This window comes from Thalassophryne amazonica, chromosome 3, assembly GCF_902500255.1.
Source record: "Thalassophryne amazonica chromosome 3, fThaAma1.1, whole genome shotgun sequence".
Classification (NCBI taxonomy): Eukaryota; Metazoa; Chordata; class Actinopteri; order Batrachoidiformes; family Batrachoididae; genus Thalassophryne; species Thalassophryne amazonica.
This window is the reverse complement of record NC_047105.1, coordinates 90,612,176-90,628,407: the sequence shown is the minus strand read 5'-3', so window position 1 is coordinate 90,628,407 and position 16,232 is coordinate 90,612,176. Positions and strand designations below refer to the sequence as shown.

Below are 16,232 nucleotides of genomic sequence, written 5' to 3'. Positions count from 1 at the left end.
CCCTCAAATATTGTTCACAAACCAGTCTAAATCTGTGATAGTGAGCACTTCTCCTTTGCTGAGATAATCCATCCCACCTCACAGGTGTGCCATATCAAGATGCTGATTAGATACCATGATTAGTGCACAGGTGTGCCTTAGACTGCCCACAATAAAAGGCCACTCTGAAAGGTGCAGTTTTGTTTTATTAGGGGGGGATACCAGTCAGTATCTGGTGCGACCACCATTTGCCTCATGCAGTGCAACACATCTCCTTCGCATAGAGTTGATCAGGTTGTCAATTGTGGCCTGTGTAATGTTGGTCCACTCCTCTTCAATGGCTGTGCAAAGTTGCTGGATATTGGCAGGAACTGGTACACGCTGTCATATACGCCGGTCCAGAGCATCCCAAACATGCTCAATGGGTGACATGTCCGGTGAGTATGCCGGCCATGCAAGAACTGGGACATTTTCAGCTTCCAAGAATTGTGTACAGATCCTTGCAACATGGGGCAGTGCATTATCCTGCTGCAACATGAGGTGATGTTCTTGGATTGGCACAACAATGGGCCTCAGGATCTCGTCACGGTATCTCTGTGCATTCAAAATGCCATCAATAAAATGCACCTGTGTTCTTCGTCCATAACAGACGCCTGCCCATACCGTAACCCCACCGCCACCATGGGCCACTCGATCCACAACATTGACATCAGAAAACCGCTCACCCACACGACGCCACACACGCTGTCTGCCATCTGCCCTGGACAGTGTGAACCGGGATTCATCCGTGAAGAGAACACCTCTCCAACGTGCCAAACGCCAGTGAATGTGAGCATTTGCCCACTCAAGTCGGTTACGACGACGAACTGGAGTCAGGTTGAGACCCCGATGAGGACGACGAGCATGCAGATGAGCTTCCCTGAGACGGTTTCTGACAGTTTGTGCAGAAATTCTTTGGTTATGCAAACCGATTGTTTCAGCAGCTATCTGAGTGGCTTTTCTCAGACGATCTTGGAGGTGAACATGCTGGATGTGGAGGTCCTGGGCTGGTGTGGTTACACGTGGTCTGCGGTTGTGAGGCTGGTTGGATGTCCTGCCAAATTCTCTGAAACGCCTTTGGAGATGGCTTATGGTAGAGAAATGAACATTCAATACACGAGCAACAGCTCTGGTTGACATTCCTGCTGTCAGCATGCCAACTGCATGCTCCCTCAAATCTTGCGACATCTGTGGCATTGTGCTGTGTGATAAAACTGCACCTTTCAGAGTGGCCTTTTATTGTGGGCAGTCTAAGGCACACCTGTGCACTAATCATGGTGTCTAATCAGCATCTTGATATGGCACACCTGTGAGGTGGGATGGATTATCTCAGCAAAGGAGAAGTGCTCACTATCACAGATTTAGACTGTTTGTGAACAATATTTGAGGGAAATGGTGATATTGTGTATGTGGAAAAAGTTTTAGATCTTTGAGTTCATCTCATACAAAATGGGAGCAAAACCAAAAGTGTTGCATTTATATTTTTGTTGAGTGTATGACTATGTAAAATACGTTTGTTCTTTTTTCAAAAAAGAAACTGTTCATACACATCACCGTAATATTAGCCCTCATTACCACAACAGGCCTCTATATTACGTGGTAATGAAAGCTGTTCATTACGGTAATGAATGACATTTTGCTAAGGTAGCATAAAATGGCAGAAGCCATGATGACTTGGATAAAATATTTTTACTAACAGTTGGGCTCCTTAATACCTTATTTACAGTAAAGGGTCATATTAATGACTTTTCAAAAACTTTAAGTCTTACACATTACGGTAATGTACACCTATGGTGTGGAAATAGGGATCCGTAAGGATAAACTACACCATTAACAACATGAAAATATGGCAGACAATCTTACCTTGTAGCCATCTTCTGTCTTCTCTTCCTTGTGGTGCATTATGAGCCAAAAAAATCTTTATTTAAAACAACACTGTGATTAGGACAGGATAATGAATACAGTGCAATGGTAATGAAAACTGCATGTTCAGACACTCTGTTTTCCTTAAATATTTTTTTTGTACATTGTTGGAAGCCATTATGTCTGATTATATTCTGTTAAACTATATAATTTTACACATTTTTATATTTATTTCCAGAAATTTTATGAAATATTAATTATTTGAAACTGATGGGAAACCATCAAATTTTTCTCCAGACTCATTACGATGATGAATTTTTGACTTAAAAATCGTTTTAAAAATATAGAAAATATTATTTTGGTACCAAACAATGAACTGTCCCACATAACAGACATAGTGTACTTTCAAATATAAGTGAATTATTTTAGGTTTTCATGATTATATCACTAAAATCTTCACAGACATAGCTTAGGTTGGCTTCATGAGAATCACCCAGTTCCGCTAACCGCTAATTCACGAAGCTAACTTTTTTGTGAGCGGATTGACTTTGAAAACCATCGGTAGCCCAATTCGCTTCCACTAAATTTAGTTCAGCTAACTTTCAGTCCACAAACATTTTTTTTTTTTTTTGCTGGTAAAGTGAGTAAGGTTTAACGATCAAAACATTTGTAAACCCAAAATCATACATGTTAGTTCCTGTCTGTTGTGTGTCTTCAACAGTCAGGCCGCTGTTCTGTCGAGATGAACTCCCGTAGCGTAAATCGACAGTTAGTGTGTCTGCTTTAAAGACAGCATGTACTTGCAAATCTTGACTTTTTTAAAGTGAAAAGACACATATTAAGTACGTATTTTTATGTAAAGACAAAACGTGGGTGGGTTTTCTTCGATGGGGAAGCTCAGTATGACGGATGAGGTGTAGATTTTACTAGTTGCCTTGAACACAACACAGGTGAGCCGTTACTGTGTTTCTAAATATACAGAGAGAAACTGTGACTATTAATATTGTGATTTACTGCTTTTTATCAGGACAGTGACCGTGTTTGGGATTTTATTTGGGGAATAGCTCTGTTGTGTCTGATTTGAAGACATTAATGCTGGATTTTATGGTCACAAATTGAGTTTTGAGGTAAAAAGGAGATTTATAATGGATATTTGTGACCATAATCCAGCATTAACATCCGCAAATCATCAGACACAAGGGGGCTGTTCACATTCTAATCCATTTCCGTCGTTTGCACAATTTATTTTTCTGTAAGTAATTCGGTCAGTGAAGCTTACTGTAGCAACAGTGTCTTCATGCCAATCTAGAAATTCTGTGAGCAGACCCACAGATTTCTCCATTTCGTCAACTGCATTGAGTAATTCTGTATCAGAATCTACATCAGTACTTTTGCATGATAGAGTAAATTCACCCATTTCGGCATCGTCATAGCTGCACTAGTTTCTCTCGCTCTCAGCTGACAGCGCCATTATTGACATATGCATAGCAACGCGGTCAGGGCGTGGAGTAATACATCAAATGTGAACCGGTCGAATATTTTGCCACCATCAACGTGATATGTTATGGTCTGAAATCTCACACGATTAACCAATATTTACTTATTTTTCATGCATTTGTTTTGTGTTTGTGAATGCAGCTTCGTTAACGGTTTATAAATATATAATATACAAATAATGAATGTTTATGAGTTCAATGGTACGAATATTTCATGAGGTGAAAGTTGGAACATACCATTCGCCTCGTGGAATGGTATGTTCCAGCTTTCACCAAATTAAATATTTGTTCCATTGAAAGAATGTAAAAACATTCATTATTTGTTTTATATAACGGTTAAAACAGATCCTTGTCATTTCATTTTTTATTAATTTATAAACAACAGAAAAGGGACTTACATTTTGGTGTTCCACTGTAACGTGTAGTCCAGTGATGCTGTGCAATGACTTTGGACTTCCATAAAAAAAAGACTGTGTTGTTCCTCAGTCCAGCCAAACATCACATCAACATTTCATGTGAACAGGTCTTCATGCATCCAGACAGCTTACAGTGGAGTAGATTTTGTGTGTGTGTGTGTCGTTGTCCCCCACGCGTGCGCGCACACACACACACACACACAAAACCGGCTCGGCCGCCTGTGTACGTCCTCAGAAATGTCAGAAATGAGTCCGGCTTTTCGTTCTATTCTTCCTGCTAACAGCCTCCAGACAGCACAGTGGATTTGTTTTATGTGTGTGTGTGTGTGTCTTACAAGAATTAGCAGCGTCAGTTAGCTCAATCAAATAATCAAATCAATTTTATTTATATAGCGCCAAATCACAACAAACATTCGCCCCATGGCACTTTATATTGTAAGGCAAAAGCCATACAATAATTACAGAAAAACCCCAACGGTCAAAACGACCCCCTATGAGCAAGCACTTGGCGACAGTGGGAAGGAAAACTCCCTTTTAACAGGAAGAAACCTCCAGCAGAACCAGGCTCAGGGAGGGGCAGTCTTCTGCTGGGACTGGTTGGGGCTGAGGGGAGATAATCAGGAAAAGGAAGAGAGCAGAGATCAATCACCAATGATTAAAAGCAGAGTGGTGCATACAGAGCAAAAAGAGGTGAATAAAAAGAAACACTGGGTGCATCATGGGAAACCCCCCCAGCAGTCTAAGTCTATAGCAGCATAACTAAGGGATGGTTCAGGGTCACCTGATCCAGCCCTAACTATAAGCTTTTTCAAAAAGGAAAGTTTTAAGCTTAATCTTAAAAGTAGAGAGGGTGTCTGTCTCCCTAATCCGAATTGGGAGCTGGTTCCACAGGAGAGGAGCCTGAAAGCTGAAGGCTCTGCCTCCCATTCTACTCTTACAAACCCTAGGAACTACAAGTAAGCCTGCACTCTGAGAGCGAAGTGCTCTATTGGGGTAATATGGTACTATGAGGTCCCTAAGATAAGATGGGACCTGATCATTCAAAACCTTTTATAAGTAAGAAGAAGAATTTTAAATTCTATTCTGGAATTAACAGGGAGCCAATGAAGAGAAGCCAATATGGGTGAAATATGCTCTCTCCTTCTAGTCCCTGTCAGTACTCTAGCTGCAGCATTTTGAATTAACTGAAGGCTTTTCAGGGAACTTTTAGGACAACTTGATAATAATGAATTACAATAGTCCAGCCTAGAAGAAATAAATGCATGAATTAGCTTTTCAGCATCACTCTGAGACAAGACCTTTCTAATTTTAGAGATATTGCGCAAATGCAAAAAAGCAGTCCTACGTATTTGCTTAATATGCGCATTGAAGGACATATCCTGATCAAAAATGACTCCAAGATTTCTCACAGTATTGCTGGAGGTTAGGGTAATGCCATCCAGAGTAAGGATCTGGTTAGACATCATGTTTCTAAGATTTGTGGGGCCAAGTACAATAACTTCAGTTTTATCTGACTTTAAAAGCAGGAAATTAGAGGTCATCCATGTCTTTATGTCTGAAAGACATTCCTGCAGTTTAACTAATTGGTGTGTATCCCCTGGCTTCATGGATAGATAAAGCTGGGTATCATCTGCGTAACAATGAAAATTTAAGCAATGCTTTCTAATAACACTGCCTAAGGGAAGCATGTATAAAGTGAATAAAATTGGTCATAGCACAGAACCTTGTGGAACTCCATAATTAACCTTAGTCCGTGAAGAAGACGCCCCATTTACATGAACAAATTGTAATCTATTAGATAAATGTGATTCAAACCACTGCAGCGCAGTGCTTTTAATACCTATGGCATGCTCTAATCTCTGTAATAAAATTTTATGGTCAACGGTATCAAAAGCTGCACTGAGGTCTAACAGGACGAGCACAGAGATGAGTCCACTGTCTGAGGCCATAAGAAGATCATTTGTAACCTTCACTAATGCTGTTTCTGTACTATGATGAATTCTGAAACCCTTCAAATAGACCATTCCTCTGCAGATGATCAGTTAGCTATTTTACAACTGCCCTTTCAAGAATTTTTGAGAGAAAAGGAAGGTTGGAGATTGGCCTATAATTAGCTAAGATAGCTGGGTCAAGTGATGGCTTTTTAAGTAATGGTTTAATTACTGCCACCTTAAAAGCCTGTGGTACATAGCCAACTAATAAAGATAGATTGATCATATTTAAGATCGAAGCATTAATTAACTGTAGGGCTTCCTTGAGCAGCCTGGTAGGAATGGGGTCTAATAGAGATGTTGACGGTTTGGAGGAAGTGACTAATGAAAGTAACTCAGACAGAACAATTGGAGAGAAAGAGTCTAACCAAATACCAGCATTACTGAAAGCAGTCGAACATAAAGATATGTCTTTGGGATGGTTATGAATAATTTTTTCTCTAATAGTTAAAATTTTATTTGCAAATAAAGTCATGAAGTCATTACTAGTTAAAGTTAAAGGAATACTCGGCTCAATAGAGCTCTGACTCTTTGTCAGCCTGACTACAGTGCTGAAAAGAAATCTGGGGTTGTTCTTATTTTCTTCAGTTAGTGATGAATAGTAAAATGTCCTAGCTTTACGGAGGGCTTTTTTATAGAAAAATGAAGATCTTCTAAATTAGTGAGACGCCATTTCCTCTCCAGCTTACGGGTTATCCGCTTTAAGCTGCGAGTTTGTGGGTTATACCACGGAGTCAGGCACTTCTGATTTAAGGCTCTCTTTTTTGGAGGAGCTACAGCATCCAAAGTTGTGCTCAATGAGGATGTAAAGCTATTGACGAGATAATCTATCTCACTCACAGAGTTTAGGTAGCTACTCTGCACTGTGTTGGTATATAGCATTGAAGAACATAACAAAGAAGGAATCATATCCTTAAACCTAGTTACAGCGCTTTCAGAAAGACTTCTACTGTAATGAACCTTATTCCCCACTGCTGGATAGTCCATTAAAGTAAATGTAAATGTTATTAAGAAATGATCAGACAAAAAGGCGTTTTCAGGGAATACTGTTAAGTCTTGAATTTCTATGCCATATGTCAGAACAAGATCTAAAGTGTGGCTAAGGTGGTGGGTGGGCTCATTTACAGTTTGAGCGAAGCCAACTCAGTCTAATAATAGATTAAATGCAGTGTTGAGGCTGTCATTCTCAGCATCTATGTGGATGTTAAAATCACCCACTATAATTATCTGAGCTAAGCACTAAGTCAGACAAAAGGTCTGAAAAATCACAAAGAAACTCACAGCAACGATCAGGTGGACGATAGATAATAACAAATAAAACTGGTTTTTGGGACTTCCAATTTGGATGGACAAGACTAAGAGTCAAGCTTTCAAATGAATTAAAGCTCTGTCTGGGTCTTTGATTAATTCATAAGCTGGAGTGGAAGATTGCTGCTACTCCTCCTCCTCAACCCGTGCTTCGAGCATTTTGACGGTTAGTGTGACTCGGGGGTGTTGACTCATTTAAACTAACATATTCATCCTGCTGTAACCAGGTTTCTGTAAGGCAGAATAAATCAATATGTTGATCAATTATTATATCATTTACTAACAGGGACTTAGAAGAGAGAGACCTAATGTTTAATAGACTACATTTAACTGTTTTAGTCTGTGGTGCAGTTGAAGGTGCTATATTTTTTCTTTTTGAATTTTTATGCTTAAATAGATTTTTGCTGGTTATTGGTGGTCTGGGAGCAGGCACCGTCTCTACGGGGTTGGGGTATTGGGGGGGATGGCAGGGGGAGAGAAGCTGCAGAGAGGTGTGTAAGACTACAACTCTGCTTTCTCATCCCAACCCTGGATAGTCACGATTTGGAGGGTTTAATAAAATTGGCCAGATTTCTAGAGATGAGAACTGCTCCAGCCAAAGTGTCTCTCCTAACAAGACCAGGTTTTCCCCAGAAGCTTTGCCAATTATCTATGAAGCCCACTTTTTGGACACCACTCAGACAGCCAGCAATTCAAGGAGAACACACGGCTAAACTTTTGCAAAGTTATACACCGATTCAATATTAATTTTAGTGACCTCCGATTGGCGTAACCGGGTGTCATTACTGCCGACATGAATTACAATCTTACCAAATTTACGCTTAGCCTTAGCCAGCAGTTTCAAATTTCCTTCAGTGTCACTTGCTCTGGCCCCCGGAAGACATTTGAATATGGTTGCTGGTGTCGCTAGCTTCACATTTCTCAAAACAGAGTCGCCAATAACCAGAGTTTGATCCTCGGTGGGTGTGTCGCTGAGTGGGGAAAAACAGTTAGAGATGTGAACGGTTTGGTGGTGTACAGGGGGCTTCTGTTTAGAACTATGCTTCTTCCTCACAGTCACCCAGCCAGCCTGCTTTCCCGGCTGCTCGGGATCTGCTGGGGGACAGCTAACGGCGGCTAAGCTACCTTGGTCCGCACCAACTACAGGGGCCTGGCTAGCTGTCGGAATTTCCAAGGTGCGGAGCCCAGTCTCCAATTCGCCCAGCCTAGCCTCCAAAGCTACGAACAAGCTGCACTTATTACAAGTACCGTTACTGCTAAAGGAGGCCGAGGAATAACTAAACATTTCACACCCAGCGCAGAAAAGTGCAGGAGAGACAGGAGAAGCCGCCATGCTAAACCGGCTAAGAGCTAATAGCTGCGCTAAGCTAGCGGATTCCTAAAAACACATAAAGTGAAGAATGTGAAAATAATTTAGAGGTGATTCAACAGAGATGGTGCTTTAGTTAAGGCACATGAAGATTACACTGTGAAATAAATCATTATCTAGTTATCTAGATCAGTCTAACAGATAAACAGCTAACAGATACAGCAAAACACCGCTGTGCTCCGGAACAGGAAGTGATACAATACCGCAGTGAGAGCCAACCACCAGTAGAGTGCCTTGGGAGATTATGTCTTGGGAGAGTCGTTGTCCCCTGCGCGTGCACACACGCAACCTCGTCGGCACTTGTGCGTGCGTGTACTACCAAAAAAAAACTGTGTATGTCCTCAGTGCAGCGAAAAAAAAATCATGTCAGAAATTAGTCCAGCTTTTCATTCTTTCTTCTTGCTAACAGCCTCCAGACTGCACAGTGGATTTGCACGTGCGTGCACGAGGATGTGTGTGTGTGTGTGTGTGTGTGTGTGTGTGTGTGTGTGTGTGTGTGTGCGCAGAGTGCAATGGTACCAAACGTATGGAACCAAATTTGCACTCTAAATGGAACCAACCTGCACTCTGAATGCAATGAAACACAAATGGGATGAATTAATCAATGTCATGTGACATGCAAAGCACCAATCAAATGACAAGATCCACTCAGCCGTTATATAATCTATATACTAGGCGTGGAGGTCCCATTTTTTTGTCCTCAGTGTTCTCTGGATCTGCTCACCTCAAACATCATCTCTACGCTCTCGATCTTCCCATATCCTCTGTAGTTACGGACGCACAAATGTCTTTTACTGCCACCTGGTGTTGTGATAAATAATTTTTTATTGACAACTTCATAGTACGTTCGTCAGTTAAATACATTTCTAAAGGTGATATTGAGATGAAATTTTCACCAGATGTCAGTAACAACCCAAAAAAATACGCACTGTAAAGAAACCATAACAAATACGAGGTCTATCCATAAAGTAACGGTCCTTTTTATTTTTTTCAAAAACTATATGGATTTGATTCATATGTTTTTACGTCAGCCAAGCTTGAACCTTCGTGCGCATGCGTGAGTTTTTCCACGCCTGTCGGTTGCGTCATTTGCCTGTGAGCACGCCTTGTGGGAGGAGTGGTCCAGCTCCCTCGTCAGATTTTCATTGTCAGGAAATGGCGGAATGATTTGAGCTTTTTTTCCATCAGAATTTTTTCAGAAACTGTTAGAGACATGCAGCTGGAAATCCGACTCGTAACTACAGAAATTATTTGTAACAATGTGAAATGTCGCAGGAAAAATGTATTGAACACATCAAGAAAGAGAGTTGCAAGCTGAAATCTATGAGCACTTGAAAAGCAATCCTGCCCTTTATCAGTGCAAATTAGTATCAGCTGGTTCAATCTCAACTGATGGTCTTTAAAAAAGTGTCTCATTACCAAGGTGTCACACAAGAAACAGCTCATGATAAGTAAAAGCAAAGTGCTCTCTCAAGATCTTCGCAACCTTAAGCCCCTTTCACACCGGGCCCACTTTGAGTTGCGTCATGATGACGCCACGTGATAGCAACCCAGTGCCAAAATGATGTAGCTCAATGCCACAGCAGCACGAGGAGCACAAAGGACAAAGTGAATCGGACGCCAAAAATTAAACATGTTTAATTTTTTTGCGCCCTGTGCTCAACGCAGAAATTAAGTGGTTTCAGCGCAAGTCAGAGCAAAGCGACGGCACTCAACGTGACTGGAAGCCACACCCTCACAATACAACGTTACCTGATGCCAATTTATGATTCCTGCTGTGTTCCATTGTTCCCGAAGTATAAATCACGCAGGATTGTTTTTATACCATGTGCACAATGCAGTAAAAGTACATGGTCAAAATAGCACAGAAAAAATGCTGATTGTAGCCTGACTGCAGCTCCTTGCTCTTAAATTCTCTCACAGATATGTTTAAATAAAGTCTACAAAAGTCCTGCTCACGGACTGATTGCCACCACATCCAGTAAAAAGTCCGGACATCTCCGGTCCACTCACGAACGATTCGTTTGCGTGCGCACATGTGAACAATTAAAAGAAAAAAAAACTGGCTGGCTGCAGTCCTCACTCTCCGCTCAAACTCTCTCATAATTATTTTAAATAATGTCCATTTAAGTCCTGCTCACAGACCGATTGCCAGAGACAGGACATGTCAACATTAAGTATAACTCCAGACATCTCCACATTTACACACGGACGGTTCATTCACAGCTTGCAGTCGTAGGAAAGATAAACTGTAACAGAACTAAGATCGTAGACCTGCAGCTCAGGACAAGAACAAATATAAACTAGAAGAGAAATCAGAGTGCACAGTCTGGCTGCAGCCAAACTATGCATTCTGATTCCTCTGTGCAGAGATCCTGGAGCCAGACTCTGCGTCCTCACCTCCTCTCTGCCCCCCTGCTGCACGCATCTCACGCAGACATTCCTGCATCATCATGACAGCACATGAAGCAACTCGAAGCAGGCACGCCCTGTGTGAAATGGGCTTTATTGTCGCAAAGCATACTCCTGGCATTGGTTCCAGGAGGATTTCTGAACTTCTGAATGTTCCAGTGGCAATGGTGCCATAATCTGAAAGTGGAAAGAACATAATTTCACCATAAACTGGCCACGACCAGCTGCTCCTCACAATATTTCTGACAGAGGAGTGAAAAGAATTATCAGAAGAGTTGTCCAAGTGCCAAGGACCAAGTGTGGAGAGCAACTGAGGAATTGTTTCAAAGTAAACAAGTAATGCGCTCAACCACCATGTCCTGTATGCACGCTCACCACACAAGACTCCAAGCCTGTGACATGCTGGGAGAATATAGTCTGGTCAGATGAGACCAAAATTGCACTCTCTGGATGCCATAATACACACCATAAATGGCACTGCAAGTCACCCCCAAAACACCACATTATTCCAGTGACATTATGGTTTTGGGAACATCATGGTAGGACTGTTTTTCAGTATCTGGCACTGGCAAACATCATATAATTAAAGGAAGGATAAATGCAAAAATGTACCAAGACATTCTTGATAAAATCTAATAGGATGATTCAGATGAAATGAGGGTGGACATTTTAGCAAGTCAGTGATCCCAAACACAGCCAAGGAAACTCTCAATTGGTTTCAGAGAATGAAATAAAGCTGCTAGAATAGCCCAGTCAATCACCTGACTTGAATCCATTAGAAAATCTATGGAAAGAACTAAAACTCAGAGTTCCTAAAAGAGGTCCACGGAACCTTCATTTGTAGACTGTTTGTGTGGAATAATGGGCCAAAGTCACACCTGAGCAATGCATGTGACTAGTTTCTCCAGAGAGGGGGTGTCTTGAAGCTGCCATTACCAACAAAGACTTTTGTACAAAGTATTAAGTAAATGTCAATAAGCGTGTTTAATACTTTTTGCTGGTGTCATTCCATTTTATTACACATAATTTAATTTCTGTACTTATTTGTTTTGATTTCTTTGCATGTATGGATTGCTTGGATTCGGTTGTTACCAACATCTGGTGAAAATTTCATGTCAGTAGGACGGTTAAAAATACATTTACTGAGAAAAATGGTGATGTGTTCAGTACTTATTTTTCTCGCTATATCACAAGTGTAGTGTCGAAGATTGTGCCTTGATTTCTTCATGTATGTCCAGTATTTCTCTGTTGTGGCTTGGTTGACTGGAAAATCACTAAGGGCCCTTGGCAAGGCCTTTAATCCCCTATTGCTCCCGGTGTGTAGTGAGCACCTTGTATGGCAGCACCGTGACATCGGGGTGAATGTGAGGCATAATTGTAAAGCGCTTTGAGTGTCTGATGCAGATGGAAAAGCGCTATATAAATGCAGTCCATTTACCATTTCACATCTCCCACTTCCTCACAAGCAGCAAAGCAGCCTTAGAAAAGGTAAAGCGCATTCTTCAACCACTACTGCACTGGGGTGAAAATGGAGGTCATTTTTCCAAAAATGGCAAACTATGAAAAATGCACTAAATTTCACGTGGAAAAAAAACAAAACAAAAACGGCAACAAATGCATACAGGCAATGCAGAGCTGACTTACAAGACCTGCAAAATGTATTGGGTTTCTGCTGTGTATTCACAGGGTCTACATTGCCATCTGTGTCACTTGCAGTCGCCTAAACCTATTGCACATCCAATATAAAGGGTATGGTCAGCTTTCGTCTTTATCCAGGACAATCGCATCCCAGACTGTGAGACTCCTCACTCAACTTCCCACGTATTGCAGTCAGGGTGTGATTGATTCCACAAACAATACAGTTTGCTGAACTATATGACTTTACCCAACACCAAGGCCATGCAGGTATTTAACAGAGTAGGAGCCAGAACACCTCCATAATGGGCACCAGAATTAACGGGAAAGCAGTTGGAGACTCTGCCCACACTCCATAGAGCTCTTGTAGGCCAGCCGGTGTATAGGCCTGTGTATAAACTGGCTATGATGTCCAGCAATTTACTGGGGACCTCGTAACTTATCAGGATGTCCCACAAAGCAGCCTGATTTGAGAGAATTAAATGTTTTGGGAAAATCAGTAAAGCTCTGCCCGTATGCACACTTGCATTCAGTGAGTATAGGTCAGTATCTGTGCTAAGGCTAACACATCTCTTGATGTAGCTAGATCCCTACTTGTCTTATTTTTTGTGTACTATGTGTCGTCATTAACCTATAATTTTACACCTTTAATCGTAATCTTCCTACCTTTTCCCACAGCTTCGAGTCTGCACATCCTCCAACTGCAGGGAAAGTAACCAAAAGGTCACCGGGTGAAGTTCCTGTCACAAGACTATTGTCAACATATTCTGTGGACACACCATCAACAGTCTCTACAACTGAGCAGCCTGCAGAGGTCCAAGTAGACACATCCAGAGAGGTTTTTACTGATGATAAATCACACTTAGCCAAGACACCAGCAAGCCATGAGCAGAGGGAGTCAACAGACCAGGATCAACTACACAACTTCAGTACAGCCACAGCCCAAGCTGATGTCACCCTTGCCTCTGAAGCCTCGGTTGTGAATGAAGACGTGGTACCTTCACCAAGGGAAAGCGTTAAACGTCGTTCCATTCACTTTGGCGTAGTGGAAAGAGATGATGGTGGGCCTCCGGAGATCCTGGAACCAGAGCCAGAGTTCTACCCAGAAGATGAAAAGGTTCCCAAGGATGACAGTGAAGACCAAACCCCTGTTTCATTTCCTGTATACAGAAGAGTAGGAAGTCTTCAGAGGAAGGATGATGAGATTCAAATTCAAAGAGAGAAAGAACAGAAACATCTGGAATTTGTAAGAAAGAGGAAAGAAGAAGAGAGTGAGAGAGCAAGACTTGAGTTAGAAGAAAAGCAGAAAGAGAAAAGAACAAGAAAAATAGAAGAGGAAAAACTGAGACAGGAGGACAGAGAGAGACAGACTGAAGAAGAAAAGCAATTGGAGGAAAGGCAGAGAAAGGAAGAATGTGAAAGAGAGGGGCTGCTTGAGGTGCAGCGGCAGAGAGAGCAAGAAGAGGAAAGAGGGAAGGTAAAGCCCATAGAAGAGATACTCAGACAGGACCGAGAGGGGAGGGAAAAACCGAGATGGAGGGATGAGGACCAGGTGAGATGGAGGGGAAAAAGAGAGGCGAGGCTGATTCCTGATGGAGAAGAACACAGGATTGAGGGGATACCGAGAGAGCAGGAAATGAACGAAGAGCGTGAGAGAGAAAAGGACTGGGAAAAAGAAGGGTTGAAGAAAGTTATAGGGGAGAGAGAGATGTTAAGAGAGGTTGAGACCAGAAAAGAAGAGATAGGAGCCATGTGGCAGAGACAGAAAGATGAGGAAAGGGCAAGTCCAAGGCAGGAAGAGGAAAAACTCAGACAACTGGAGATGGAGAAACAAAGGATGAAGGAGGAGGCAGAGGAAAAGCAGAGGATGAGACTAAGAGAGGAAGAGGAAATGAAAGAAAACCTTAGGGAGAAGGAAGAGGAGAGAAGAAGGTACATGGAGAGGAAAATGCAGCAGGAAATAGAGATGGAGCGAGTGAGACAAGAGGAGGTGAGAAAAAGACAAATCGAAGAGGAAGAGAAAAGAAGGGAAACTGAGAAGAAAATACAGCAGGAAAAGGAAGAAGTGGAACGAGTAAGACAAGAGCAGGTGAGGAGACAAATGGAAGAGGAAAGACAGAGACAGCTGGAGATGGAGAGACGAAGGCTGAAAGAAGAGGCAGAGGAAAACGAGAGGGAGCGACTAAAGCAGGCAGAGATGGACAAACTTCGGGAGGAGGAAGAGAGGAGAAGAATGGAGTTTGAGTGGAAATTGCAGCAGGAAAAAGAAGAAAGGGAGCAAATAAGATTAGAGGAGGCTAGGAGACAAATGGAAGAGGAAAGACGGAGACAGTTGGAGATGGAAAGACAAAGGCTGAAAGAAGAGGCAGAAGAAAAAGAGAGGGAGCGACTAAACCAGGCAGAGATGGACAAATTTAAGGAGGAGGAAGAGAGGAAAATACAGCAGGAAAAAGAAGAAAGGGAGCAAATAAGATTAGAGGAGGCTAGGAGACAAATGGAAGAGGAAAGACGGAGACAGTTGGAGAAGGAAAGACAAAGGCTGAAAGAAGAGGCAGAAGAAAAAGAGAGGGAGCGACTAAACCAGGCAGAGATGGACAAATTTAAGGAGGAGGAAGAGAGGAAAATACAGCAGGAAAAAGAAGAAATGGAGCGAATAAGACTAGAGGAGATGAGGAGACACCTGGAGAAAGAAAGGAAGAAAGTGCAGGAAGAACCTGAAAGAAAGCAAACAGAAAAACAGGAAGAGATGCTCAGTGACTGGAGAAACTGGAGAGAAGTGGAGGAAAAAGAGAAAGATGAAGAAAAAGGACGAAACCAGCAACATGTGAAGGATGAAGATCTGGGGTTCAACACCTTGCAAGAGAAGCCAAGCAGTGGAGAGAGTACAGCAGATGGAACAGGACCAAATTTAATAGGTTTTGATGCTGAAGATGTGCCTTATTGGTCAAGATCACCGAATCCACCCTCAGCAGAAACACCAGTAGTGCAGGTTCCAGAGAATGTGGTTTATGAGGATTTCTCCGTCAAAGGGTCTCTGCTTGATGTGCCGTTTGATGACTTTTCAGTCAAACCACAAGAATGGGCCTCACAGCCTAAAGTGGAACCCATACCTGTCCACCGCTGGCAGTTTTCCCGTGTAGAAGAGGAGCCAGACATTCTGGTGTCCCTGGATGTGAACCCAGAGGAACACAAAGTAGGAGAGCAGGTGGATAAACGAGACACACCAGAGGACATCTCATTCTGGGAGAACCCTAAGGAGGAAGCGCTCATTAACATGGAGGAAGACGAACAGAAGCAAGATGTAGAGGTGGAGACTGAGGACGAGGAATGCAAAGGAGAGGGCGTAGAGGAGGTACGCACGCATGATTCAGTCACACCCGTTTATATTGCAAGACACTTCATTTATATTGTTGCCCAACTGTTTATGAGGAGAATGTGATGGCAGTGATATGGAAGATAAATTGACTTGAACACAAAGGGGTGTTGTTCCCAGACAGGACTGCACATGTTTATGTTGCTTTGCCACTGAATCGTATCAAACACTGATACAGCTGCAACCCGTTATCATTGCTGTAACACTTGGTCAAAATACCTCTTCGTACCTGCTTCAGTGTCAGTAAGCCGCAGCTTAGAAAGACATGTTCACATGTGTGGCACATGCACGCTCTTCTTCATGTAGTTGTGATTTTGAGCATGGGCTGAAATCCACATGCTGTTCCTAATA

The 16,232-nt window shown here is 42.2% G+C and overlaps 1 protein-coding gene across 6 annotated transcripts in view; it reads left to right on the top strand.

The window, feature by feature from the left end:
* Positions 1-16,232, top strand: part of LOC117507246 (trichohyalin-like) — an 89,129-nt gene that overhangs the window by 27,762 nt on the left and 45,135 nt on the right. For 2 of the 6 annotated variants that reach the window (XM_034167076.1, XM_034167075.1), the window contains exons 3-4: positions 13,187-14,498; positions 14,598-15,860. In XM_034167076.1, the coding sequence (XP_034022967.1) occupies positions 13,187-14,498; positions 14,598-15,860 (2,575 nt within the window). The remainder of the gene's footprint in view (positions 1-13,186; positions 14,499-14,597; positions 15,861-16,232) is intronic. The other 4 variants (XM_034167079.1, XM_034167080.1, XM_034167077.1 and 1 more) reach the window with 4 other exon arrangements.